Raw genomic sequence first — 26,293 nt, forward strand, 5'->3', positions numbered from 1 at the left:
CATTTCGAGATATCTCGAAATGACATCCTGTGAAAATGCTCTTTGTTTTCAATGGACTTCTTGTCCATTTAAAGAGATCTTCAAATGAACAGGAAGTTATTTAGAGATATCTCTAAATGAACAGGAAGCTATTTGAAGATATCTTCAAATGATTTACAGATATCTTTAAATGAACAGGACTTTCTTTGAAGATATCTTCAAATGATTTAGAGATATCTTTAAAGAATATGTGGATTTGGCTAGCATGGTGCACCAAACTGTCATTTAGAGGTATCTTAAAATGAGGGTTTTAAAGATATCTGTAAATCATTTGAAGATATCTTCAAATAACTTCCTGTTTATTTAAAGATATCTGTAAATCATTTGAAGATATCTTCAAATAACTTCCTGTTTATTTAGAGATATCTCTAAAACATTTTAAGATATCTTCAAATAACTTCCTGTTCATTTAGAGATATCTGTAAATCATTTGAAGATATCTTCAAATGAACAGGAAGCCATTTCGAGATATCTCGAAATGACTTCCTGTGAAAATGCTCTATGTTTTCAATGGACTTCCTGTCTATTTAAAGATATCTTCAAATGAACAGGAAGTTATTTAGCGATATCTCTAAATGAACAGGAAGTTACTTGAATATATCTTCAAATGATTTACAGATATCTTTAAATGAACAGGAAGTTATTTAGAGATATCTTTAAAACCCTCATTTTAAGATATCTCTAAATGACAGTTTGGCATGCCAAGCTAGCACAATCCATATGGTTTCCATAGTATTTAAAGATATCTGTAAATCAATTTGAGATATCTTTATTTCATTTTTAGATATCTCAGATTGATTTACAGATATCTTTAAATTAATTTTAGATATATTAAAAACTGCAGAATTAAAGATATCTGGAATTCAATTTGAAATATCTGGAAATGTTTTACAGATATCTCTAAATATTTCAAGATATCTTAAAATGCAATTTGAGATATCTCTAAATGATAATTTAGCTTGCCATACTTTTAAAATTCTGAAGGAGGAGATAGCTTCTAGTCTCCTCTCCAGTAGTATTTTTGGAGTGATTGCAATCTCCTTTCAGAGGCTCGCTAACTTCACCAAATCTATACACCAAATGAAAAGTGTAGCCTGCGCTTTCAGCTTCTGAGAGGTCCTGTTTTAGTGGAGGAATTCACTGTTGTGTGACTCCATAAAAAAAAAAACAGAAAGAAGTTACAAAACAGAATACTTGAGGATCCACTCTCAACACAAGTAAAGACATAATTCTGAGCACAAACATTATACGTACAGACGTGCTCAAATTTGTTGGTACCCCTCCACAAAAAACGAAGAATGCACAATTTTCTCTGAAATAACTTGAAACTGACAAAAGTAATTGGCATCCACCAATGTTTATTCCATATTTAATAGAAATCAGACTTCGCTTTTGATTTTTTATTCAACATAATATTGTAAATAATAAAACAAATGAAAATGGCATGGACAAAAATGATGGGACCGCTAACCTAATATTTTGTTGCACAACCTTTAGAGGCAATCACTGCAATCAAACGTTTTCTGTACCTCTCAATGAGACTTCTGCACCTGTTAACAGGTAGTTTGGCCCACTCTTCCTGAGCAAACTGCTCCAGCTGTCTCAGGTTTGATGGGTGCCTCCTCCAGACTGCAAGTTTCAGCTCTTTCCATAGATGTTCGATAGGATTCAGATCAGGACTCATAGAAGGCCACTTCAGAATAGTCCAATGTTTTGTTCTTATCCATTCTTGGGTGCTTTTAGCTGTGTGTTTTGGGTCATTATCCTGTTGGAGGACCCATGACCTGCGACTGAGACAGAGCTTTCTGACACTGGGCAGTACGTTTCGCTCCAGAATGCCTTGATAGTCTTGAGATTTCATTGTGCCCTGCACAGATTCAAGGCACCCTGTGCCAGGCGCAGCAAAGCAGCCCCAAAACATAACCGAGCCTCCTCCATGTTTCACTGTAGGTATGGTGTTCTTTTCTTTGAAAGCTTCATTTTTTCGTCTGTGAACATAGAGCTGATGTGACTTGCCAAAAAGCTCCAGTTTTGACTCATCTGTCCAAAGGACATTTTCCCAGAAGGATTGTGGCTTGTCAATATGCATTTTAGAAAATTCCAGTCTGGCTTTTTTATGTTTTTCTGTCAAAAGTGGAGTCCTCCTGGGTCTTCTTCCATGGAGCCCACTTTCGCTCAAAAAGCGACGGATGGTGCGATCAGAAACTGACGTACCTTCACCTTGGAGTTCAGCTTGTATCTCTTTGGCAGTTATCCTTGGTTCTTTTTCAACCATTCGCACTATCCTTCTGTTCAATCTGGGGTCGATTTTCCTCTTGCGGCCGCGCCCAGGGAGGTTGGCTACAGTTCCATGGGCCTTAAACTTCTTAATAATATTTGCAACTGTTGTCACAGGAACATCAAGCTGCTTGGAGATGGTCTTGTAGCCTTTACCTTTACCACGCTTGTCTATTATTTTCTTTCTGATCTCCTCAGTCAACTCTCTCCTTTGCTTTCTCTGGTCCATGTTCAGTGTGGTGCACACAATGATACCAAACAGCACAGTGACTACTTTTCTCCATTTCAATAGGCTGAATGACTGATTACAAGATTGGAGACATGTGTGATACTAATTAAAGAAACTAATTAGTTTGAAATATCACTATAATCCAATTATTTATTATCTTTTCTAAGGGGTACCAACAAATGTGTCCAGGCCATTTTAGAATATCTTTGTAGAATAAGCAATAATTCATCTCTTTTCACAGCTTCTTTGCTTTATTCTATGACATAACAAAGGCATGCAAGTATACATGATAAAATAGCTTTTAATTTCATCACTTTTCAGGAGGAATGAAGCATTATTTCAATGAGCTGTAAGGGTACCAACAAATTTGAGCACGTCTGTATCTGTGCTCAAATGATTATGTTAAAATGTATTTTTCTGATTAGTGAGTTGAGTATCTCAGCTGAACTACTCCATTACTAAGGTCTGGAGAGGTTACAGATCAAGCAAGACTTCCTGAAGGGATCAATTCTCCTTATAAAATGGAATGTTCGGATGCTGCATGCTGATTGGCTGTTGAGGAATTTGAACCGTGCAGATATACAGTACAAAGCACGATGGAACTTATTTTTGCCTAAGCATAGTTCGATTAATAAATTATCAATACATGACATATTAAACTTGCAATAAATATACACACTGGTGTGAGAGGTCTTTTAAAGTTTTTTAAAGTTAGTGACATTCCTTTCATAACATTTGATTTTTTCAGAGGCATGACAGTAGACAAGTGGCTAGAATTACAAGAAGAAAAACCTCTATTGAATAAAAAGCAAAAGACACGAAGATCTAACAAGTCAACAACTTAATGAAATCAAAGAAAACAAAAATAAGGCAAACACACAAAAAAACTGCTTGTCCAGCTGGTGTTTTTATTGATTGGATTAAACAAAGATAAATGTTAATCGACTTAAAAACTGTTTCTCTTGAACATTTAAATGATCTGGTATGATTTCCATTACACGAGAGTAGATGTTAAAACATCATGCTGATTTGAACTCGGCTCTCGCCAAGATAAGCACCAGCTAATACGTAGCTTTACAGTAAACTAATGTAATCCATATGTGTCTCCATCCATTTGCACTTCCTTCCATATGATGATGTAGATATCCTTCTGCCTGGTGTTAATGGCTGAAGTGTAATGCTGGCTCCAGGGATCAGCTTATTTTGCCTCCCTGGCGCATCAGCACACACAACGGCTGCGATGCTGGCTCCGGGGATCAACCACAGTGCGGTCTCCCCAGCGCATCAGCATGACAACCGTCTGGATTGAGCTAAGTAGGGTACATCTCTGGGGTCTTCAAGTGGGCACCTTCCATCCTCAGTGTTTCGTTGACTAGCCCACGACACCTCAAGAGGGCTCGACGGGTTATTCTGGCGTCCCAGCATCACCCCCCTCCGTCCCCCACTCAACTCAGCCCAGCTTACTTACCTGTACATCAGCGTTTCTTTCTTTCTATTGTGATTGAGATCCCCAGCCAAAATCTTTCCGTCTCAACCACAGCCAGTTGCTGCTCCTCTCTGCTGCTTCCGATAAGTTCTTCACTGTGCGATGCAACTCTTGGCCACTGAATCCGACGTCTCTGAGAAACCGGGTGGTAGAGTGTGCTTCAATGTGTAATTCGGCTGGTTAAGAGTGCTCAGTTTCTAGCTGTGTTGACCTCCGTGCAGGTTTCAATCACTGTGTAAACAGCACTGACATAAACCGCAATGTTAGCCCTAAATCAAGCATTTAAAATGCCAATAATTAATTTTTATCGATAATTAAAAGATATAGAAAAGGAGGCAAAGACACCGCAGTTCACTCTAAAACCCATGGGAGTAAATCACCTCATTTCAATGATGACTCGCTCATCGCTGGAAAATATAATGGAAACGCTGAAGCCTCCAGTTTACATCAAATAGAACCTTGTTTGAGGCAGTATATTTTCTCCAAAGTGGAAGGATATATAATAATTGTTTGATTTTTTGAAAAAATTAAAAAACATGTTTGGTTTAAAAAAAAAAAAAAGTATATTATATATAAAAGAACATAAGAACATAAGAAAGTTTATAAACGAGAGGAGGCCATTCAGCCCATCTTGCTCGTTTGGTTGTTAGTAGCTTATTGATCCCAGAATCTCATCAAGCAGCTTCTTGAAGGATCCCAGGATGTCAGCTTCAACAACATTACTGGGGAGTTGGTTCCAGACCCTCACAATTCTCTGTGTAAAACAGTGCCTCCTATTTTCTGTTCTGAATGTCCCTTTATCTAAACTCCATTTGTGACCCCTGGTCCTTGTTTCTTTTTTCAGGTCAAAAAAGTCCCCTGGGTCGACATTGTTTACACCTTTTAGGATTTTGAATGTTTGAATCAGATCGCCGCGTAGTCTTCTTTGTTCAAGACTGACTAGATTCAATTCTTTTAGCCTGTCTGCAAGGTGAGGTCTTACTAATGCATTGAAACGTTTTAGCATTACTTCCCTTGATTTAATATTTATACTTTTTTTATACAATATATATATATATATATATATATATATATATATATATATATATATATATATATATATATATATATATATATATATATATATAATTCAAATTCAAATTCAAAGGTGCTTTATTGGCCTGACCATTATTCACAGTATTGCCAAAGCAATGTATACACAGTACATCATCTGGACATTAAATAGACAATAACACTGATGAGAATAATAATGATAATAATAATGGTAAACAAATATAAATAATAACCATGTTATTAATAATTTAACAATAACAACAATGAAATATAACAAGATTTGAACTAATGTAGAGTGCTCACTGTTTGTCCCTCAGGCTGTGACAGGCGGCTGTGTACTGGGCTGCCAGTTGGACACAGCTGGACTCCTCTCCAAGGAGGATTGGGAGTTTTTGAGAGTCTGGCAGGTCTGGGAATGTTTTGCAGAGATTTTTTATTTGTGGGAAGAAAGTTTCCCTTATTTCTGTGTATTTTGTACACTGCAGTAGAAAGTGCATCTCTGTCTCTACTTGTTGGAGTTGACAGTGATGACACAGCCGGTCCTCTTTGGGCAGCCAGGTCTGCCTGTGTCGGCCTGTTTCTATGGCCAGGCTGTGCTCACTGAGCCTGTATTTGGTTAGGATCTGCCTCTGCTTGTTGTCTTTCACCCTGCTCAGGTATTCAGCCAGGGTGTAGTGTCTTTTTAGGGCCCGATAGCACTCTAATTTGCTTTGTGTTTTTGTGTGTGTGTCCCAATAGGTGAGGTAGTTTTGTTTGTGTTGTGTTATAATTTGGTTAACTCGAATTGTCTGTGTTGGAGCAGTGCTGTCCTGAGGCTGGTTGGTGCTAGTGTGTGTTGGTGCAGTGAGCTTCAGGACCAGCTGGCTGAGGGGACTCTTCTTTTGGATCAGTTCTTGGTACTGCAGGGCTTTACTGTGGTAGGAGTTTGGGTTGCTTTGTTTTAGATGAAGCCAAAATTTAATTGCTCTTTTTTGTATTGAGATCAATAATGGATATTGACCTAGTTCTGCCCTGCATGCGTTGTTTGGTGTTTTTCTCTGTATTTGCAGGATGTTTTTGCAGAACTCTGTGTGCAGGGCTTCTATTGGGTGTTTATCCCATTTAGTGTAATCCTGCTCTGTGAGCGGACCCCACACTTCACTGCCATAGAGGGCAATGGGTTTGATAACACTTTCAAAAATTTTGAGCCAAATTCTAATGGGGAGTTTTATATAAAGCTTTTTCTTTATGGAATAGAAAGCCCTGCGGGCCTTCTCTCTTAGTGCATTCACTGCCGGGTTAAAGCTACCTGATGCGCTGATGTTTAGGCCCAGGTAGGTGTAGTGCATGCAGTGTTCTATTGTGGTGTGGTGTAGTGTGAAGATGTATCTACTTTCCTGATATCTGGGTTTTTTCTGAAATATCATGATTTTAGTTTTGTTCATGTTTACTGCCAGGGCCCAGGGTCTGACAGTACTGCTCTAGCAGTGACAGGCTCTGCTGCAGCCCCTGCTCTGTGGGCGACAGCAGGACCAGGTCATCTGCGTAGAGCAGGAATTTAATTTCAGTATCAAGCAGAGTGAGGCCAGGGGCTGCAGATTGCTCCAACACTGTGGCCAATTCATTGATGTAGATGTTGAACAGTGTTGGACTCAAACTGCACCCCTGTCTCACTCCACACCCCTGTGAGAAGAATTGTGTTCTTTTATTGCCAATCTTTACACCACATTTATTTTCCGTATACATTGATTTAATTGTGTCATAGGTTTTACCTATATATAATATATATATATATATAATATATATATTGTGTCTGTTTTTATAAGCAGGATAACACACTCCAGGGCTTGTGCGTTGTGTTGCATTAACACAACTCCAGGCATATTTTAATGCAACACAAAGCACGCCTTGTCATGTGCTTTTATTATCCATTACATCATCCATCACATATGACTAATATTCTGTTCTCCATCACATGTGGGCATTAGTTTGTTCTATAGCATATCAGCTATAGTCTATTCTACAGCTGTCCTGACTGGAGAGAATGGAATATTGCACATGTGACGCACAGTGGCTAACCTGCTTGAAAGAGATTTTTATTTAGGTGTAGAGGGATGATTACAGTACATTAAAGACCTTAAACAAATAGTTTACCAATGTTTACATTAGTTTCTAACCCCGTTCAGTTAGATCTGAATATATCTTTGGGTAAACCGAAGGATGCACATTAATACAACCTATTCAAAAAGCTTTAACTCTAACTTTAACATTCATGAAGTTTTCCGAACAACAGATTTTACTGCAATTAATTACATTTAAACAGAATGCTTCATATTTCAACTGCATTGCTCTGCATTAATCTGGGTTAATAGAATCATTAGAAAAACTGCCTGTTGAAATATGAAAAGAACTCATATGGTCAGTGTAACTGTCTATGAAGAGTCTGCATTAAGCTGAGTAAACTCACCAGTTATGTTTAATTTCACAGGATCGCTGAGCTGTGAGTAGAGTGGCTGATCTCCTTTTTGTCCTCGACAGCAGTACTGGCCCTGGTCAGATACAGCAGCTGCAGTGATGGTGTAGCTGTCACCAGTTATACTGCAGCCAGCAGTCTGGAGCACTGGAGTGACCTCACTGTCTTTGTACCAGAGATATTTCCAGCCAGCAGAACCCCCCTCAACCCCACACCTCAGAGTGACTGTCTCCCCGGTGAATATCTCTGGGAATGGAGGCTCCAGGGTGAGTGTAGTCTGGGGCAGCTCTAGAGAAATATAAAGATGAGAGCATCAGTAGCAACACTTAAATCAAGTAGAAACTAGCTGAGAGATCAACACCAACTGTTTTTTTTATTATAAAATTTGACCCACCTAGAAACTTTCAATCCAACAGCTTTTCAATAGAGTTCCAGACTTTTGTTGTATGCAAGGTATAAACCACGACGGGTCATGTGGGTCCCATGATAGGTATCACGCCTGGGGTGGTGATAACTTTAACCACCCCAGAAGTGGTATATATCATCGGAATGTCCATCTTTGTTTTCTTCTATTTCATTTAGCTCTTCCTCATCTACTGTTATGTGTTTACTCTTGCTGGTGCACTTATTTTATTATTTTTTTTTTTTTCAGATGGACTGCTGTCTTCACTGAGAAAACTGGTGTTGTACCAGTTATGTGGTAAATATATTAAAGGAAATAGGTCAAATGCCACTCATTTTTGGCTGTGGTTTTGTAACTAATAACAAATACAATGTCAGTTTGTGATGGAATTTAGAATGTAGTGGTGCGGAGTGATTTATTCAGTGTGAAGCGGTTCATTAGTATGCAAGCCGTGCTATACGCTATATATAAGCACGGTCATGTGATGCTGTTTAACCAATCAGAGGTTGTTATTTTTCCAAGCCGTGTTTATATATATATATACATATATATATTATACCATTATAATATAATCATTTTCAATAAAATTAAATACCATTAGTGGTAAAACCTAAACTCTAGATTCAGTATTCCTAAATGACAGACATTCTGGCTGCTGAGAGACACGTGCTTACAGTACTAGCAGTGCCAGATCGGTGTTCTGGTCCTGGAGGTGTGTTTGTGTTTTTTATTTTTTACAAAACGAGGCAAGCCTCCCTTCTCCCATTAAACACAGTGTTAGCAGTGGCAGATCACGTGATCTGAGCACGGGTTTTAATTGGAGGATTTACCCGACCCACATCCTCGCGCCCCCTCTTGGCTAAAACTAAACAAAACGTTGCTGGTTGTTGCTATGGTAACTTAAGACAAGACGCAAAGTACTGTGTGTTTTTTTCCCTGTAAGCAATGTTACCTCACTATATAGTAACAGCCTTTCAGAATTTCAACAAGGACTTTTACAACTGGAAAACCCTCAGCTAAAAGGCTTAGAAATTGAAAGTAAGTCAGTTAGCTCCCTGTTGTAGGTATCTTTTAATTTTTTTTTTACTGTAATGACTGATGACAAATACAGAGGAACAAAAAACAATAATTTGTTTTGTTGTAGTGGAAAAAGAAAAAATTAAGTGTTTCTTTAACTTCTACAACCCGTTTTTAAAACCTGTTAACAATACTATTTTTCCCATACATTCCAATAAAAAACGGACTCTTACCGAATGGAAGAAACAGAAGCCTGTACTAGAGTTACACTTTTGTGTTGTTCGCTGCGCCTGAGGTGTACATAAGTTCAATTAAATCAACTTAATTACATTTTTTACATAAATAATAAATAGAAAATAATAAAAGTGATTTCATTGGGCCCTGTAACAGGAGAGATCTGGACTGACTGTCTGGCACATCCGTATTACTGCAGGTAGAGGGCAGCAGTCTCGTGGGATCCGCCTGTCGGCCATGGCGATGACACGGAGAGGTGGGGAAGAGGGTGTGTGTGCTTTTCCTCTCTCTGAGTGGCTGAGGGGCGGGCCTTGGGAGACTGCTCGGCCCATAAGAAATGGCTTGGTTGTGCACTCGGGTGCCCGTGTTGGGGGAAATACAGTGTCGCTGGCAGAAGAGGCCAGTGTGAAACAAGGAGCGGCGAGCCCGGCTGAGGGGGCAGCCTTTCATAAAAAAAAACAAAAAACAAAAAAAACCTAATTTTTACAGAGCAATATAAATAAATACGTACCCAAGGGGACGTGTGTAGAGGTACGGGGAACCCTGGCCAACCCCAGTGTATAGGCACAGCTGAGTGTAGGACGGAGACCCGTGCTGACCGGCTTAGCGGCAGTGGGGGCACTGCATAAGCAGCACTTTTGTTTGTAGTTTTATTACTGTGTTTTATTTTCCCTTTTTCTTTCGCCTTCTGTTTTCATTATTATTTTGAGGACTTGAAGGTGCACAGAGTTGGATACCTGTGTTGGTAACCCCGTGGTCCTGGTTTACTGTCGGCAGTATCCAGACCACGGACAACAGCGCCCTCTGCGGGCTAAACTAAATAAAAAATAAATAAGTAAAATAAATAAATCTGGGCACCTGTGCGGTGTTTGCAAATAAAATCTTCTGTCTCCCATGTCAGTGAATACCCCCACCCTTCCACAGGCCCTAACTTATTTATGAATGTGTTTTTACTTGAACTCCCTGTCACTCTCTGCTCGACTCTCTCCAATCTGGCTTCCGCTCGGCTCACTCCACTGAAACCGCCCTCCTGTCTGTCAGCAACTCACTTAAGTCTGCCCGAGCTGCCTCTCTCTCCTCTGTCCTAATTCTCCTCGACCTCTCTGCTGCCTTTGACACTGTTGATCACTCTATTCTACTATCATCTCTCGCTGACCTGGGGATCTCTGGCACTGCTCTGGCCTGGTTCTCCTCCTACCTCTCCAACCGCACTTACCAGGTAACCTAGTGTGGAGCAACCCACACCTCGCCCTCTCTCAACAGGAGTCCCCCAAGGGTCAGTCTTGGGTCCTCTCCTATTCTCTCTCTACACCCACTCCCTGGGCCCCCTCATCGCATCCTATGGTTTCTCATACCATTTCTATGCTGATGATGCTCAGATTTTCCTCTCCTTCCCCACCTCTGACTCCACCATCTCCTCCCGTATCTCTACCTGTCTGTCTGCTATTTCCTCCTGGATGCACTCACATCACCTCAAACTCAACCTCTCTAAATCTGACCTCCTTTTCTTTCCCTCCTCCTCCCCCTCCTCTGATCTCTCTATCTCTGTTCCTCTGGAATCTACCACACTCTCTCCCTCTTCCTCCGCGAAGAACCTCGGAGTCACCCTGGACCCCTGCCTCTCTTATTCCCAGCACATCTCCACTCTGGCACGCACTTGCCGATTCTTCCTGAGCAACATCCGAAGAATCCGACCCTTCCTCACCAACTACGCCACCCAGCTCCTGGTCCAGGCCTTGGTACTCTCCCGTCTGGACTACTGCAACTCCCTCCTGGCTGGCCTCCCTGCGTCCGCCACCCGTCCGCTCCAGCTCATCCAGAACTCCGCTGCCCGCCTGGTGTTCTCTCTGCCTTGCTTCTCCCACGCAACTCCACTACTCTGCTCACTTTACTGGCTACCGATCACCGCTCGCATCCAGTTCAGGACTCTTGTACTAGCCTACAGATGCCTTGACCAGACTGCACCCAGCTACCTCCAGACCCTCATCTCTCCCTACACCCCCACTCGACCTCTCCGCTCCGCCTGCACTAGAAGACTGGCTCTACCTCCTGTACGCTCCCCTGCCTCCAGAGCCCGCTCCTTCTCCACCCTCGCTCCGCAGTGGTGGAATGACCTTCCTACAGATGTCAGGACCGCCCAGTCCCTGACCACATTCCAGCGCCTCCTTAAGACTCACCTCTTCAGACAGCACCTGTAGAACTCCTCTGTTTTTCCCCTGGGACACTTATCACCCTTCCTTAAATGCACTTTAATTGCTCTTGTCTGCCCCCTATTTTACTGCATTTAATCCTGTACTTCAGAGTACTGTAATCTGCCAAGTGTTTAATCTGTAGTATTTTGTATTTAATCATATCCTGATGTAACTATCACTATCACTGTTATCTGCTGTATTATTGAATTGTATTTTTTCACACTTGTACTTGCTTGAACCAAAGTCATTGTATTTATCTTGCTCTTATTGTATTATTACTTGTACTGTAACACTTGAAATGTATTTGCTTACGATTGTAAGTCGCCCTGGATAAGGGCGTCTGCTAAGAAATAAATAATAATAATGTTAATTTGTTAATAAAGCTGAAAATCATGTTAGAAATCACATTAAAAATCCCAATTTCTATAAGGCTAATAATACTGAACAAGAGATTACTGATGACCTTAGAATGCTATGGGTAAGGGGAAAAAATAGATACATTGCACATTATGTGAAAAAAAGTTTTAAACCCCAGCAAAAACAACACTTTATAAATGTGTTGCATTGTTAATCACTTTCTGAAAATGTATATTGTCTGTACTGTCACTATGGCTTTGTTGCTTCATCATATCTATTTTTAATCTAAAGGAAATAGAGCTACAATATAGTCTTCTTTTGCTTTAATACTGTGATTTTTAAAAATTAATTTTCTTTATGGCTGGCTGCCATCTTTCTTACAGGCTCAGTTCAGTCACTCACCTGATACTTGTAAATTCAGTCTATACTGTCACTATGGGTTTGTTGCTTCATCATATCTATTTTTAATCTAAAGGAAATAGAGCTACAATGTAGTCTTCTTTCGCTCTAATACGGAGATGTTTTTAATTAATTTTCTTTATGGCTGGTTGCCGTCTTTCTTACAGGCTCAGTTCAGTCACTCACCTGAAACTTGTATCTTCACACCTTTGCTGTATTGTGAGTTAAACGGTTTGCTCCCCCTTCCAGCTCGACACCAGTACTCTCCACTGTGGGACAGAGCAGCAGCACTGATTGTGTATCCGGCTCCAGTTCCACTGCTGCTGTTAGTCTGGTACACTGGAGTGCTGTACTGCCTGTCTTTGTACCAGAGATATCTCCAGCCATCAGAGCTCCCCTCAACCACACAGCTCAGGGTGACTGTGTCTCCTTCAAATATCTCTCCTGCAGGCTCCCGGGTCAGGACAGGCTTTGGCTTGCCAGCTACAATAAAGGAGACAACAGAATTAGTGGAGTGCACATTTCTCTCTTTCATTCAAGAAAAACTTTACCCACTAGATTTTGTAATTGTGCATTCTGTATTGTCCCCAGAGGGACAATAGATACCTTCCAAGTGTGTGTTTGTGAAAGGATAGAGGGAGAAGAGAGGGGGTACTCAGTCTCACTGATGAGAAGGCAGGAACAGTTCAGTGTAGATTGAGGAATCCTCTCAGTGTGTGAAGGTGACAGAAATGGAATGGAGGGGCAGACAGCACTGACACCGATGAGAAGGAAAGAAGGGCGGAGGAGCAGTGTAAATAGAGGAACTCTCTCAGTGTGTTTGTGGTACAAATGCAGGGAGAAAGAGAGGAGGCAGGGCAGACAGCACTCAGGTAGGAAGGCAGTAGGGAGACAGAGTGCCTCGTCTGCGTTTTATCATTATTATTATTATATTCATCTTTTTTTTCTGCCTGATGGCCATCTTGGATTTAAGTTATGCCCTCTACTGACTTTGAGCCTTCATAACTAATGTATATATATATATATATATATATATATATATATATATATATATATATATACACAAACAGATCAACACTTTACCAATAACAAAGTTAGATGGTGGTTTTAAATTGAAAGGTTAAAGTTTTAAGTGTACAAACAAGCCTCCCAAAAACACACCTCTCACTGTGGGCATGGAGGGGCACAGCAGTTCTGCCAGTCCCCACTGCAGATTTATGTGTATGTGTCACTTTTAAAGGCATGGGTTTTGTTTACTGCACATCAAAAAACGATTAAGCCTTGTTTAAGATGTGATGTATTAGTCTATTAATAAAACAGTATTATCCCTGTGCTGCAATCATTTTTTAAATATATTTTTGAGGTTACAAAAACCCTGTATCCTAGAGGCATCACTAGGTGAAGCACTGTTTCAAAATAGCGTGTATGCAAATTTTCCAAGCACGGATTATATTTCCGTCCAAATATCTAAAATGTCATCCACGATAGGCTCTTAGTTTAAATGACGATACATTATGGACACCTTCAAAAGCAAATAATGTAAATCTTACGTCGACCCTGATTAGTTTAGGTTTTGAGATCTTCAAGAAAAGGGAAGAAATGTGTTTTTTAATCTTTCTGTATGTCCTCTACGTACTAAGGCCTACACTAGCAGAAAGCTTAGACTTTCTACTTTTCATTCCTGATACAAACATCGAGAAAGACTCTGAAAAATGAAGTTTGAAAAAGGGTGGCACTAGAAAAACTTGATTTCACTGACCCATGGCAAAGGCCCATTTCGCACATCATTACTGACGTTTTGACTGGCTGGGCTTTTAAATCAATGAAGAAGCAAAAAGAAAAATAAACTGCACATGGTATGTCTTCTTCAATTACTATACTATACTTAGATGTGTATGTTTGACTTTAATACTTTTATAAAATGTAACAGTTTCAAAATGCTGGAGATGACGATATTTTCTGAAATAAAAAGGCAGAAAGATTGTGCTTCACTGATTAGTATTCCATTTACAGTACCCGACGAGTTGAAAACTTCCAAATTCAGGAGCAGCGCTGCTCTCCGTAGAGGCAGACCCGCCAGCTGCCCGGATTGCCCAGCATAATTAGAGCTTTACTCAGGGGTGAAATATATTTATGGATAAAAGGGGGTTAGTAATTACTGTGACAGGAATGACCGAGGGTCTGACGTCAGGCAGAAGCAGGAAGGGAAAAATAAAACTGACACCGGGGAAGTACTGCAGTTCAAAAGAAAGAATCGGCTGGCTGCCGTTTTTATTAATAACAAAAATAAAATAAACATTTAAACAAAAGAACACTTGCGCTCACAGAGCAAAATAAAAAAGGGTTAACAAAACAATTCACGAACACTACCACCCGTCAGGCTGGGCAATCGCTTTCACTGACCCTATCCTTGGTTAGTTTCGTTTTTAAATAAACTTTCTTTCGCTCTCCGTCTCTCTACTCTCGCTCCTCTGGACTCCCACCCTGAGTGCCGAGAGCTGCAGGCTTTTTATATCATGGCCGAGGGGTTTAACTAATTAGTAAATCATCCTATTACCCCTCGGCCACAATCTGCACGGGTTTATTAATTATTACTCCTGGCAGAGGACGAGCACCGATCTCGCCTCTGCCAGGACACGTTTTAAAAATAAACAAAACAATAACACGGCGCTCGCCGACAAATACAATAATAAATCATAATAATAATACAAAATAACACAGGGGCAGAGGGGGACCCCGATCTAAAAGTAAACAAACAATGTACAGGGCACCTCACCCTGTTACATTACCCATTTTGGTTTAATCAAATTAGGGTAAATAACTGTGGCAATGTGCCCCGCCCCATGTGCATTTCTGTGTTGTATGTTGCGTGTGTTAATGTTGGTGTATAGAGATGGCTGCATGGTATATAAATGGGTGTGTGCAGCACAAGTTATTTAAAATGTATAATTGTATTTAGGCACGGGATTGCACTTCACTTCACGTGCATTTAAAGTATTTAATATGTGAGCACGAGGTTGCACAGAATTAATTCACGTGCTGGGATTCAAGTGAATAATTAATTAGTAATTGAATCCCAGCACAACAGTATATATAGATGCACGTTTTACTAACTCGGGGTTGTGTGTTCAGGGCGAAAGAACGGGAGAGAGTGAGGAGAAAAGAGAAAGTAAAACGAGAAAGTAAGCAATTGCTACGTGGTGCTGGAGGACTAGCACGGTACTTGTTTGTTTAGTGTTCGTCCCTGTTTGTTAGTGTCTGTTGGTTTTGTTTGTCTGTTTATTTTGGCGTAAGTGCCGTGCCCTGTGTTTTGTTTTGATCAAACCTTTTATTTTACAATAAACCGGCGCAAGCAAACGCCTTCATCATTTCATCTCATCTGTCCTGTCTGTGTTATTTATCTTCTGGTACTAACGTCACCACTCAGCCAGCCGTGTGACAATAACACAGGAGCCATTTTACAGTAGAATATATAGTGCAGCAGTGTGGAGTAGTGGTTAGGGCTCTGAAAGGGACACTACTGTTCTAACTACTTGTTTATAAAACAGTGTACTTACTGGTAGGAGGAGGAGTTGAAGTTGTTGTTGCTGGGAGACCTATGAAAAAAATAAAAAAATAAAAGAATTAGAGCAAGAATTGTTTGTTTAGAGGCTTGTTTGAGCCACAGTGTGGAATGCGCTGAGCGTGCACAGGTGCGGGCATGTGATTAGACGCACACACCCAGAGTGCATGCATTTATATGGAGCTAGCGAGAGCGAGCTCACTACTCCCAATAAGGGGTGGGGGGATAAAGTTTAGTACTAGGGGAAGAGAACTATGTTATATAATATTATTAAAAAACAAGTAGCATTAAATGGCCATTAAAATGTATTTTATATAATTTCATGTAAAGTTTGGAAATTACGTGTTTTGGAAATATTTATAAATAGTTATACATGTGTGTTTTTGTACTTCTCACTTGGATGAGCTTAGAGGGAGGGGCTGAAGATAGCCAGCTATATATAAACTCAGCCAGAAAGCAGGGGAGTTTCTTTAGGTGTTTGCTTTACCTGAGGCTAGAGCCTATGTTGAAGCCTATTAAGACCCTGTTATTATGAATACAAATAATTTCTGGACATTGTTAATAGTTCTATTTATTTTCTCACGCTAATACTTTTGTTAGTTTTTTCGCTGTTCATAATAAACGTTCAGTTTTTGCACCCTCCATCTTGGAACTCCTGTCGTGCTTTCTGTCTACCATTACAGCAACTATTGGGCAACCTCACAAGTGGTGTTACAAGTGCTTGTGGCTAGCAGAAGGCTTACGAAGACAAGCAAGGTCAATATCTTGGAAGAGTTGCAAATACTAGAAACCAGTTAAGAACAACAGAGAACTAGAAAATGTGATGGCATTGCCCAAAATAGAGTTCAGAGGGAGGGGAGGAGGGCGCTGTTGCAGCCACGTGCACTGATGAAGTCCCTGTTGCACAATCACCCCACTATCATGATTCTAGGGTTGCTGAGCAGGCTGTAATGTTTAAGGTTTTTCCTAGATGTCCAGAGGGTGCAGGAGGAGAGCCTAGAGAAAGAAGCGGCCTGCCAAGACCAGAGTTGGAAAGCCATGCCGCATCAGTTCACCAAGCTTCAAAGTGAAGTGGGCCATGGTTGTGCATTGCGAGAGGAGGAAGGATGTGAAGATGGTCAGGCTGGATCAGCCCCAGGGTCATCCTGTACCTGTGAGCATTAAGGGAAATGGAGAGAATCTCACTTACAATAGGACCCTGAAGAGGACATCAGGCAGTTTTAACCACTTTTGAAAGGATGGCAGCTGCTTACAGATGACCAGAGAAGGACAGAAGAATACGATAAGTGTGGAGAAGGATGACACTTTAGACTGTGGAAAAGTAAAGAAGCAATTTTAACAAAGTATGAGATCAGCCCAGAGACGTATCGATGGTGGTTTCATGCTATGGATATTCTCCAAGGAGAGACGTCCAGAGAGCTTTATGTGAAGTTGAAGGACCTTCATGAGAAGTGGGTGAGACTGCAGCTGAAGACCGTGAAGGAGATTGGTGAAGTCATCATTATGGAACAGAAAACGTGAACCTGTTTTTTTTTATTGCTAAAGTTAATCACAACTGGTCAATTGCCAAAAACAAATCAAGTGCCTCCAGAGGATTGTAAAACAAGATATTAAGTCCAGTGATTCTTTAGACTAAGGGTTTGATAAACAAACATCCCTTGTTACACAGTGAATAAACTTAGCCACGCACCTAGGCAATGGAATTCTCTGTATTTACAAAATAAAAGTGGGGACGGGGTTATTGTCAGGTGTGAACAAGAGAGAAAGAATCTGAGCTACAAATCTACCTCCCGACCAGGAAGGGCGTGAAGTAAGGTTGGTGGTACATCTTCACAGGGATGGGCCGACTCAAGTCCACCATCTTGGGGAAAGGGCATAGCTGTAAGACTGCTGAACGACTCTGTTGTGATCAGCTGTATTGGCTAGAGCGTTGTGCTGCACTGATCACAGGTAGGAGTTTAGCAGTATAAAGGGGATGCAGCTAGGTGAGTAAACAAGCCAGAGCGCTGTTTGTGTGTTTGTTTTGTGTACTGGCAGATCTCTACGAATCCGGGTGCTGAAGCAACTGAGCCAGCATGACTCCCGGAGCAGCTACACTGCCACAGCACAGTCACCCTCACTCCCCACTACCTCAACCCGTGTGTGCACTGCTGGATTGGACACTGTATTTATTGTTTTATTTTTTTGGTTTGGGACTGCAAACACCGTCTGTCATCCCCCAATACCATTGTTGGTAGCGGGAGGAACCTGTATAAATAAACAAAGGTTGTTTTTGGAACTGCACCATAGCAGGGGGTGCACTGTATGGCGATGAGGAGAAACCGTCCCTGAAGGTTTTGCCTCCCTAACCTGCAGGAGCGCCAGAGCCAATGTGACACTCCCTCTGAAATCCCCAGCAAAGACCGGCAACTTCACACAGCCAGGATACAAATCTGCACCCCCTGGCTGTATGACTCACCCTGCACACCATGCAACCATGCACTGACCAGGTGAGTCACCCGGTAGCCCACTATTTGTATGCATTTTTAAATACAATAAAGTAAGAAATGTAGACTAGCCAATAAAAAGGGTTTTGCAATAGACAATAACACAGCGTCCTGATAAGCCTACATTTACATTGTGTCTAATTTATAACACAATTTCACAAGTGTATTTAAATGAATCCATGGTTAGATATCCAGGATAAAAAATATCCCATTACACCAGTATACTTTCTTGGTGAAATACAGTATTAAAAAAAAAAAAAAGGTTATGCTTAGAAAAATATATTCATGGTAGGAGCAGAAGTCCAACGTCAATTTTAGAATGTAAACTAAAATGAATGATTGTTTCAAATAAAACAAAACAAAAAATTATATAATAAGTAAGATATCAACATTTTTGACACCAGTTTGTTTTGACATCAGTTCAATTTGAGCATTAGAAAATGAAGTAGAAATGAAGTCACCAGCAGGTGGCAGCACACAAGAATGACATTCTGAACACAATTGTTTGCAAACAGAAAACTGACTGTTATGTGCAATGAACAGAGCTGGAGATTTGAAGCTGAACTATTTTAGAAATGTCTTATTTTAAAATAGAAAATAAATTATGGTTTGATTGCACCAACATGGATTAACCACTAACCCAGATTAGTTCACGCAAAGTAAAGCAAAGCTATTCGTACAGTCAATTGATATTCAGAACGAATGCAGGACCACCCGGTCGCTCAACTAGAGATCAGGTTAAGGGTTGTAGGAAAGCTGCAGGCTGCATGTGGGGCCTATGTTTTGGCGCTTTTTGATAATTAATTTAAAACATCCTCTGAGCAGAGAAATTGTGTATAATAATACAAATTAATATAATGTCATTTTTTATGCTGAATGCTTCTTTTTTTTGGTTTACATTTGCTTTTCCGTTTACATTTGCTAAACAGGGTGTATTCAAATAATGACTGATTATTAATCAGAAATCTAGGATTATCTGCTTAATCCAAGATTTACTAATCCTGGTTTACATTTGTGTGGTGCAATGTAACTGTGATTAAACATAACCCCAGATCAACTAACCCTAGATTAGCACTAAACTGAGTTTTATTTAATCCATGTTGGTGCAAGCAACCCTACATATATATATATATATATATATATATATAGTGATTCAGCTCACAGGTTCATCAGCAGGAGGCGTTCAGGGCGGGCTAGGAACGAGCCCACAGGTGTTGCAGATAACACGCTGATAGACCTGTGGTCAGCGTACCTGCCTGCCATGACGTCAAGCAGTTAACGGACGAACAGGCTGCAGGTGTGGTTAGGTAGGGGATCATGGTTATAACAGTATTAGTTCTTAATTGGCCCACACCTGTAGCCTGTAACCGTCTCAATGCCTGGATGATCCGGACCCCTTTAAAAGAAAGTCTTTACAGCCAGTCAAGGTTGGCTTCCGAGCAGTAATCAGAGTGGGCTTGTCTACACCCAGCACTGAAAAGGAATAACAAAGAGGAGCTGGTGCATCTGCGATCTTATTTCCTGTGCCAGTGCTGTTGGAATTAAATACAGCAAAGTGGAAAGAGACAGCGCTTGTTTTTACCCAGGCTAGGGGACAGTCTGAAGCCAATAACGACCTGGTAGAAGCCAGAAACAAATCGCTTATTCACCAGCGGCTAACTGTCCAGTTAGTTTACGTTGTTTTGCTTTTTTCTTGTTATATGAATCCTGTTTTGAACTGTTTATTTTGACCTCGTCTTGCAACCAGGATTGTCATTTCTGTTTTTTCTTTTCTGGGGTTTACTGTCTACTGTCTGCTTTGTCTGTGTGCACCCATACGCTCACAATATATATATGTGTGTGTTTTAAATATGCCTTCATATTACAATACACTGCATGAAAGATGTATTATTTCTATACTCCTCCTGTAGTCCAGTTTAACACAAACTAGACCAGAAGAGAGCCAGGCTGTGAGAGCCCTTGAGCCCCTTCACTGGGGGCTGTGTTCACTCTGGAGCCCCTTCACTGGGGGCTGTGTTCACTTTGGAGCCCCTTCACTGGGGGCTGTGTTCACTCTGGAGCCCCTTCACTGGGGGCTGTGTTCACTCTGGAGCCCCTTCACTGGGGGCTGTGTTCACTCTGGAGCCCCTTCACTGGGGGCTGTGTTCACTCTGGAGCCCCTTCACTGGGGGCTGTGTTCACTCTGGAGCCCCTTCACTGGGGGCTGTGTTCACTCTGAAGCCCCTTCACTGGGGGCTGTGTTCACTCTGGAGTGTACTTTTCTCTTACCTGTTTCCTGTCCAAAGCACGCCACTGTGGTCAGCACTGAAAGACACAAGGAGAGGCAGTGACTTGACAGGACAGTCTTTCACTCCAGTGAGTCAAATTAAAGAAAATAATAAACTCAACTAAATGTCACAAACTATCAAGAATGTTCTCCACCTATCCTTTTCTTGCTATTGTAGGTCAGTCATTTGTCACTTCAGCAGAAAACCCTGGAATTGGATCTCTTTGTGAAGGTCCAGAGGAAACAATTCATCTTTTTTTTTTAATGCATTTATGGCAGGTTTCAGCATTTCAAAAAGTTGAGCAGCAATCAAAACACATTTTCAAGTGACAACAGGTAAGATTTATGGATGCATGTTGTTATGTACAATCATTTTAAAATGAAGGGAGAAGTTGTTTGAAATAATGACTAAAGGGACAATGTTGTATAATTGGGATCATGTCTATGTTTTTCTAATACTAGAATAGGGTATAGGGAGTGTTGATAGGTTTTCCCCCCTAAAATTAAATACTTAAAGTAGCATCAAATCAGCAGATTACACCTGTACAATCAAAGCTCAGAGACTTACATTTGCTAGCACAATGCACAAGACTACAGAAATTGGCAAGGGATTCTGGGAGTTGTAGTTTTTTTTTATGTCTGTAGTATCAGTGTAATGTGACGGAAGGTTGGGAAGGCTGCATTACCCACCATTAGTTGAACATCACTTAAATAAACTAAGTAAATAAAAATAAAACAAACTATGAAGAAACATCTGAAAAGGTTAAATCCATCTATTTATTTTCATTACTACTGTAGCGCAGTCATTTTTCTCTTCAGCAAAAGCTTTTTTGAAGGTGGCTCCTGATCAGGAACACCTGCTCTCATATAAAGCCCTGTATATCACAGCATGCAGACAGCAAGAGACCTCCTCGACTTAGATAGCCACACACCCACATGACCATATATATATATATATATAAATGTGTGTTTTGATTGCTGCTCAACTTTTTGAATTGCTGAAACCTGCCATAAATGCATTAAAAAAAAAAGATGAATTGTTTCCTGTGGACCTTTATCAAGAGATCAAAAGAAACTTGTCACTATTATAACACATTTATTTTCGAAAAAAATAAAGTATATAAATGTTGGACAATACCAAAATGTTTTTGGTTTCCTTGACCATGACATGCTTGAGTGACTATGACTGAATCACCTAATTAGTGAGACAGTTGATTGGACTCTGGATATGGAGTGATTTCAGCTGTTGAATTGCAAGCTTGAATAAAAGCAATAAAGAAAATCACAGAAAAAAAACATGTCACGTCTGTCAAGACAGCAGCGCCTTCGTGCAATCAGCGTGTTGGGGGCTGGACGAGGGCAGAGTGCTGTGTGTGGCTCGATGTCTTGGGTGCTCACAGCCAGCAGTTTCAAACCTGGCGAGACGGTATAACCAGACACACTCTGTCAATGACAGGCAACAAACTGGGAGACCAAGAGTCACAACACCTGCCCAAGATCGACAGATCATTTTGCAGCATCTTCATGATGTCAATTGTTAATCAGCACAATAAAAAGTCACTGCACCTGCTCTAAAACAGAGCTTGTCATTTTTCGATCACATCTAGTGAATTTTATCCAAATGTATGTGATAAGTTTCTTTTGATGCTCAAATATAAGTGATACGTTTCTTTTGATGCTCAAATATGTGATAAGTTTCATTTCATGCTCAGTATATACAGTATATCCAGGTGAGTTTGGCATTATTTAAGGAGAAATTTTACACCAACTAACACATTGAATTACCAATTGCAAAAGCAATCCTGGTGTGTTATATACTGTATATTACACCTGGCTTCCTCTAACCCTGGATGTGAGTTTGACTAAATCCACTTAACCAGCTACAGGGGCAGTCACACTGCCAGAACGACTGTTTATCTGAAAGTGAAACTGACCTGTGTGCTGGACATACCAGAGCGTGAAAGTGTGTCTCTCAGTTGAAGTGCATTGCACCCTGGAATCTGTAGTTGTGACACAGCTCTGAACAAACAGTGGCTCTGCAATAGGTTCCAGTGTCTAAAACATTGAATCGAGCATAATGCAGTCCACATAGCTATTATCATACAATCCAGCATGGTGATAAGCGGTACAGACATCAACAGAAGGTGCTTCTCTTCCACCTGCAATGTGGGAGGGTGCTCCCTGGTTCTGGTGCTGAACGGCTCACACAGTGTGGAAGGGAGTGTGTTTCTCTGCAGATACAGCAGCACTGCCTCGTTCTATTGGGCTCTGAGCACAAACCAGGAAGTCTGTCACAAGATTCCCAAGCTCCAAGTTCTCCACATCCAACCTACAGATATTCTCAGACTTCACTGCAGAAATGTCAATTTCAAAATTAGAATATATATAATATATAAAATACATGGTTGAAGGCTATATTTGCATCCTGAGCCTTTAAAAAAGGCATAATACCACAGTAGTGACGTCAAAAAGTGGCAATTCCTCTAGAGGAAAATATACTTGAACTTTGACCCATTTGACTCCTCGACCACCACTTTCAATTCAAACACAATTTACGTCTGTACAGCACTGAAACACTATGTTTAAAAAAAAACATGGTGGTGTGTGCGTGTAGGGGTTGCATGGTGGTGTGTGCGTGCAGGGGTTGCATGGTGGTGTGTGCATGTAGGGGTTGCATGGTGGCGTGTGCGTGCAGGGGTTGCATGGTGGTGTGTGCGTGTAGGGGTTGCATGGTGGTGTGTGCATGCAGGGGTTGCATGGTGGTGTGTGCGTGTAGGGGTTGCATGGTGATGTGTGCGTGTAGGGGTTGCATGGTGGTGTGTGCGTGCAGGGGTTGCATGGTGGTGTGTGCGTGCAGGGGTTGCATGATGGTGTGTGCGTGCAGGGGTTGCATGGTGGTGTGTGCGTGTAGGGGTTGCATGGTGGTGTGTGCGTGTAGGGGTTGCGTGGTGGTGTGTGCGTGCAGGGGTTGCATGATGGTGTGTGCGTGCAGGGGTTGCATGGTGGTGTGTGCGTGCAGGGCTTGCATGGTGGTGTGTGCGTGGAGGGGTTGCGTGTTGTGTGTGGAGGTGAATTGGGGTACAGGTTTGGCACAAATGACGGCTGGGGTGGGGGCAGACCGGGAGGATTGGGGAAGACGAGAGTGCGAGAGAAGGTTGTGTTCGGGGGAGATAGAGAGATAGTGAGGGTAGAGTAAAAGAAAAACTACTACAATCATTTATTTTCACTTTCGACTCCCAGTCCCCTTTCCCTCACTTTATGATTTTATTTTGTGATTATTTAATATTTGTAAAAATAAATTGCCTTCACCTACTCACGGTTGCAGTCTCATTTCTGTCCCAAAAAGACCACGAAACTTGCTACAATATATTGATGGACATTACATAAGAAAATGAGATGTCCTTTTTTGGAATACCATGTTCCTTCTCAAAGATGTGTTTTAATATTAGCCTTTAATAAAGGAAAACAACTGAATTTCCATGTATCTATTTCAGTGCAATGTAGTTTCTTCATTGTAATAAAGAAATACGTTTTTTAACATTTACATTTTTTTTTCTGTTTCTTCATAAAAAATAATGTTTTCTGGATATGCCTGTACTAAGGGTTACTCTTAAATGAATTCACGATCCAGTTTATGGTAAACTGTGCATTCATGACTTAGAAACTCGGCTGTCAGCTGACCAGAATATGCAGGCCCTCCGAGAGGACAAAAGTGATCATTAAAGTTTTTAGTTTTTTTTCTGAACGTTTAATATTAACAGCGCGTGTTGTTATGTACCCACCTACGGAATTCACTGGTAAGTTGTTGATATTTTTTATTACAATTTATAGGTGTATTTAACATACATTTGTACATTTAAAATTAAGCGTAAATACCGTTTAAAAATTTGAATTATAATACGTTGTTTTCAAATGTTGGAATTTTTGGGGGGGTTCCTAGAACCATGTCGTTTCATAGTTTAAAATAACACTGTAAGTTATACTTCCTTTAACATAATGTAATGGAACATTTCAGTCATTAATAAGAATTTAGCTATTTAAAATACAGTTATCTACACGGTGGGTACAGTATGTACAGGTAAATTAGTTTCATATTTTAATTAGAACCCACCAGTTCAAAATATGAGCATTTATGCAAAAATGTGTGCATATTATTTTATTATTAACGACTGTCAACAACTACACAAATTTGTGAAATGTGATTTGACAGTAAAGTAACTTTCAGATACAGTAAATTAGGTAAAATACAGTGTGTCCGCTTTTATAACCTTTAAATATAGAAGTAAATTATTTACTTACCTTAACCCGGCTTTAAAAATATAGGACGGTCTATGATTGCATCGGCCCTTTTGAAAACCAGGTTGTTGTCTCTGCCTATATGTTAAATTGGCAGCCATTTTATTTAATTTTATAACTTAACTATAAAACAGAATGCAAAAGTTCCATTTTTTAAAGAGAGTTTTTGTTGCATAGTGCATGTTTTATTTACAGGTGGCTACAGTGCAGTTTACTCTTGCAATTAAGAGGTTTCTACTGTAGGTAAGTGTTGTTGTACAGCAAAATAAAAAATAAAAAACCTTCCAAGAATAGCACAATTTATTTTTTCAACATTTTCTTTTTACATTTGTATACAGCAAATAAATAAAAGCTTTTCAAAGTAATGATTTCTTCAACGATTCTTTGAATGCATCTGTGAATGACTTTAGCAGTTTCTTTTGTTTTGAAACCTTCTGCATTTCCATGAGCTCCTGCATCTGCCGTTTCTGTTCCTGTGCAAAGTCTGCAATTGAAGTACTACTGTTTTGGTTTTTCATATATCATTTTGTTTATAATGTGCTCTTGGTTAGAACGAGATGTAAGGCTGCAAAAGTACGTCATTTTACTAAAGTTCTCTTATTCTAACGTCCCCTTTCTGCCATGAAAAAAGGGTTCAGAGTTTTTGGTGTAGCCTATACTGCTGTGCTTTTTCAGCCGAGATACACAGTGAAGCTTAATCTCGCAGAAATAGCAAAACTATATATACAAATAAAAATAAAAAGCGTCACATGTAGTTCACCTTTAACACAGCGCTATTCGTCCAGTTAAGAAAATATTCATTACTGTGAGGCCGGCCAAACAAGCAATAACTCGCTGAGCGTATCGAATGTTGCATGAGATGCTGCAGATTCACTGCGTTTAAAAGGAAAAACAAAAATAATTACGCTGTTAATTTAAATTAACTATCAGATTTTCTTTTATGAAATAGAATGCATACACATATGTTGGTCAAAAAGTCCAATATGTGGGGACATTACACCACAGCCACCTCTGGAGCGCTCTGCCTATTGAACGCAACCCTAATCTTGCATTGTAGCAAAAGATCAAATGTTGTTTTTAGATAACAAAGCTAGAATAAATGTAACTATAGTCTTCAAGTGTTTCCTTACAAAACACGTGGACATTTTGATCTGGACCACATGTGATGGTTATGAATATTGTCTGTTCAGGTATGCAGAGAAACACATTGCCACACATTACAACACAATGCAGTTCATTCCTCTCACATCTATTACTCAGTCACCAGACTCTGAAAATCCTGTAACAAATGTGACCCTTAGAAAGCTCTGAGCTTTTGTGCTTTTACCTAATTTTGTGCCTAATTTAGAGTCTGCATGAAAACGACAATTTTCTAAGAGGAGTAATTATAACAGTATAATACTGTCAAGAAACAAATTCCTTCCAGGAAGGAGCAGTTCAATTATTGTAGTTTCTTTTCTTACTATTTTTATTCCTTGAAATGTATTCCTCTCTGAATATTTGCCTTTTGCTTCAAAGCAGTGCCTAACTCTCCGCAGTTACATG

General features: G+C 40.3%; 1 protein-coding gene across 1 annotated transcript in view; it reads right to left on the bottom strand.

Moving 5' to 3' along the window:
* Window positions 1–26,293, bottom strand: part of LOC117410233 (Fc receptor-like protein 5) — a 48,757-nt gene that overhangs the window by 11,822 nt on the left and 10,642 nt on the right. The window contains exons 2-3 of the mRNA XM_059018354.1: window positions 12,325–12,621; window positions 7,531–7,824 (exon numbers count right to left, since the gene is read on the bottom strand). Coding sequence (XP_058874337.1) covers window positions 7,531–7,824; window positions 12,325–12,621 — 591 coding nt within the window. The remainder of the gene's footprint in view (window positions 1–7,530; window positions 7,825–12,324; window positions 12,622–26,293) is intronic.

This window comes from Acipenser ruthenus, chromosome 59, assembly GCF_902713425.1.
Source record: "Acipenser ruthenus chromosome 59, fAciRut3.2 maternal haplotype, whole genome shotgun sequence".
Lineage (NCBI taxonomy): Eukaryota > Metazoa > Chordata > Actinopteri > Acipenseriformes > Acipenseridae > Acipenser > Acipenser ruthenus.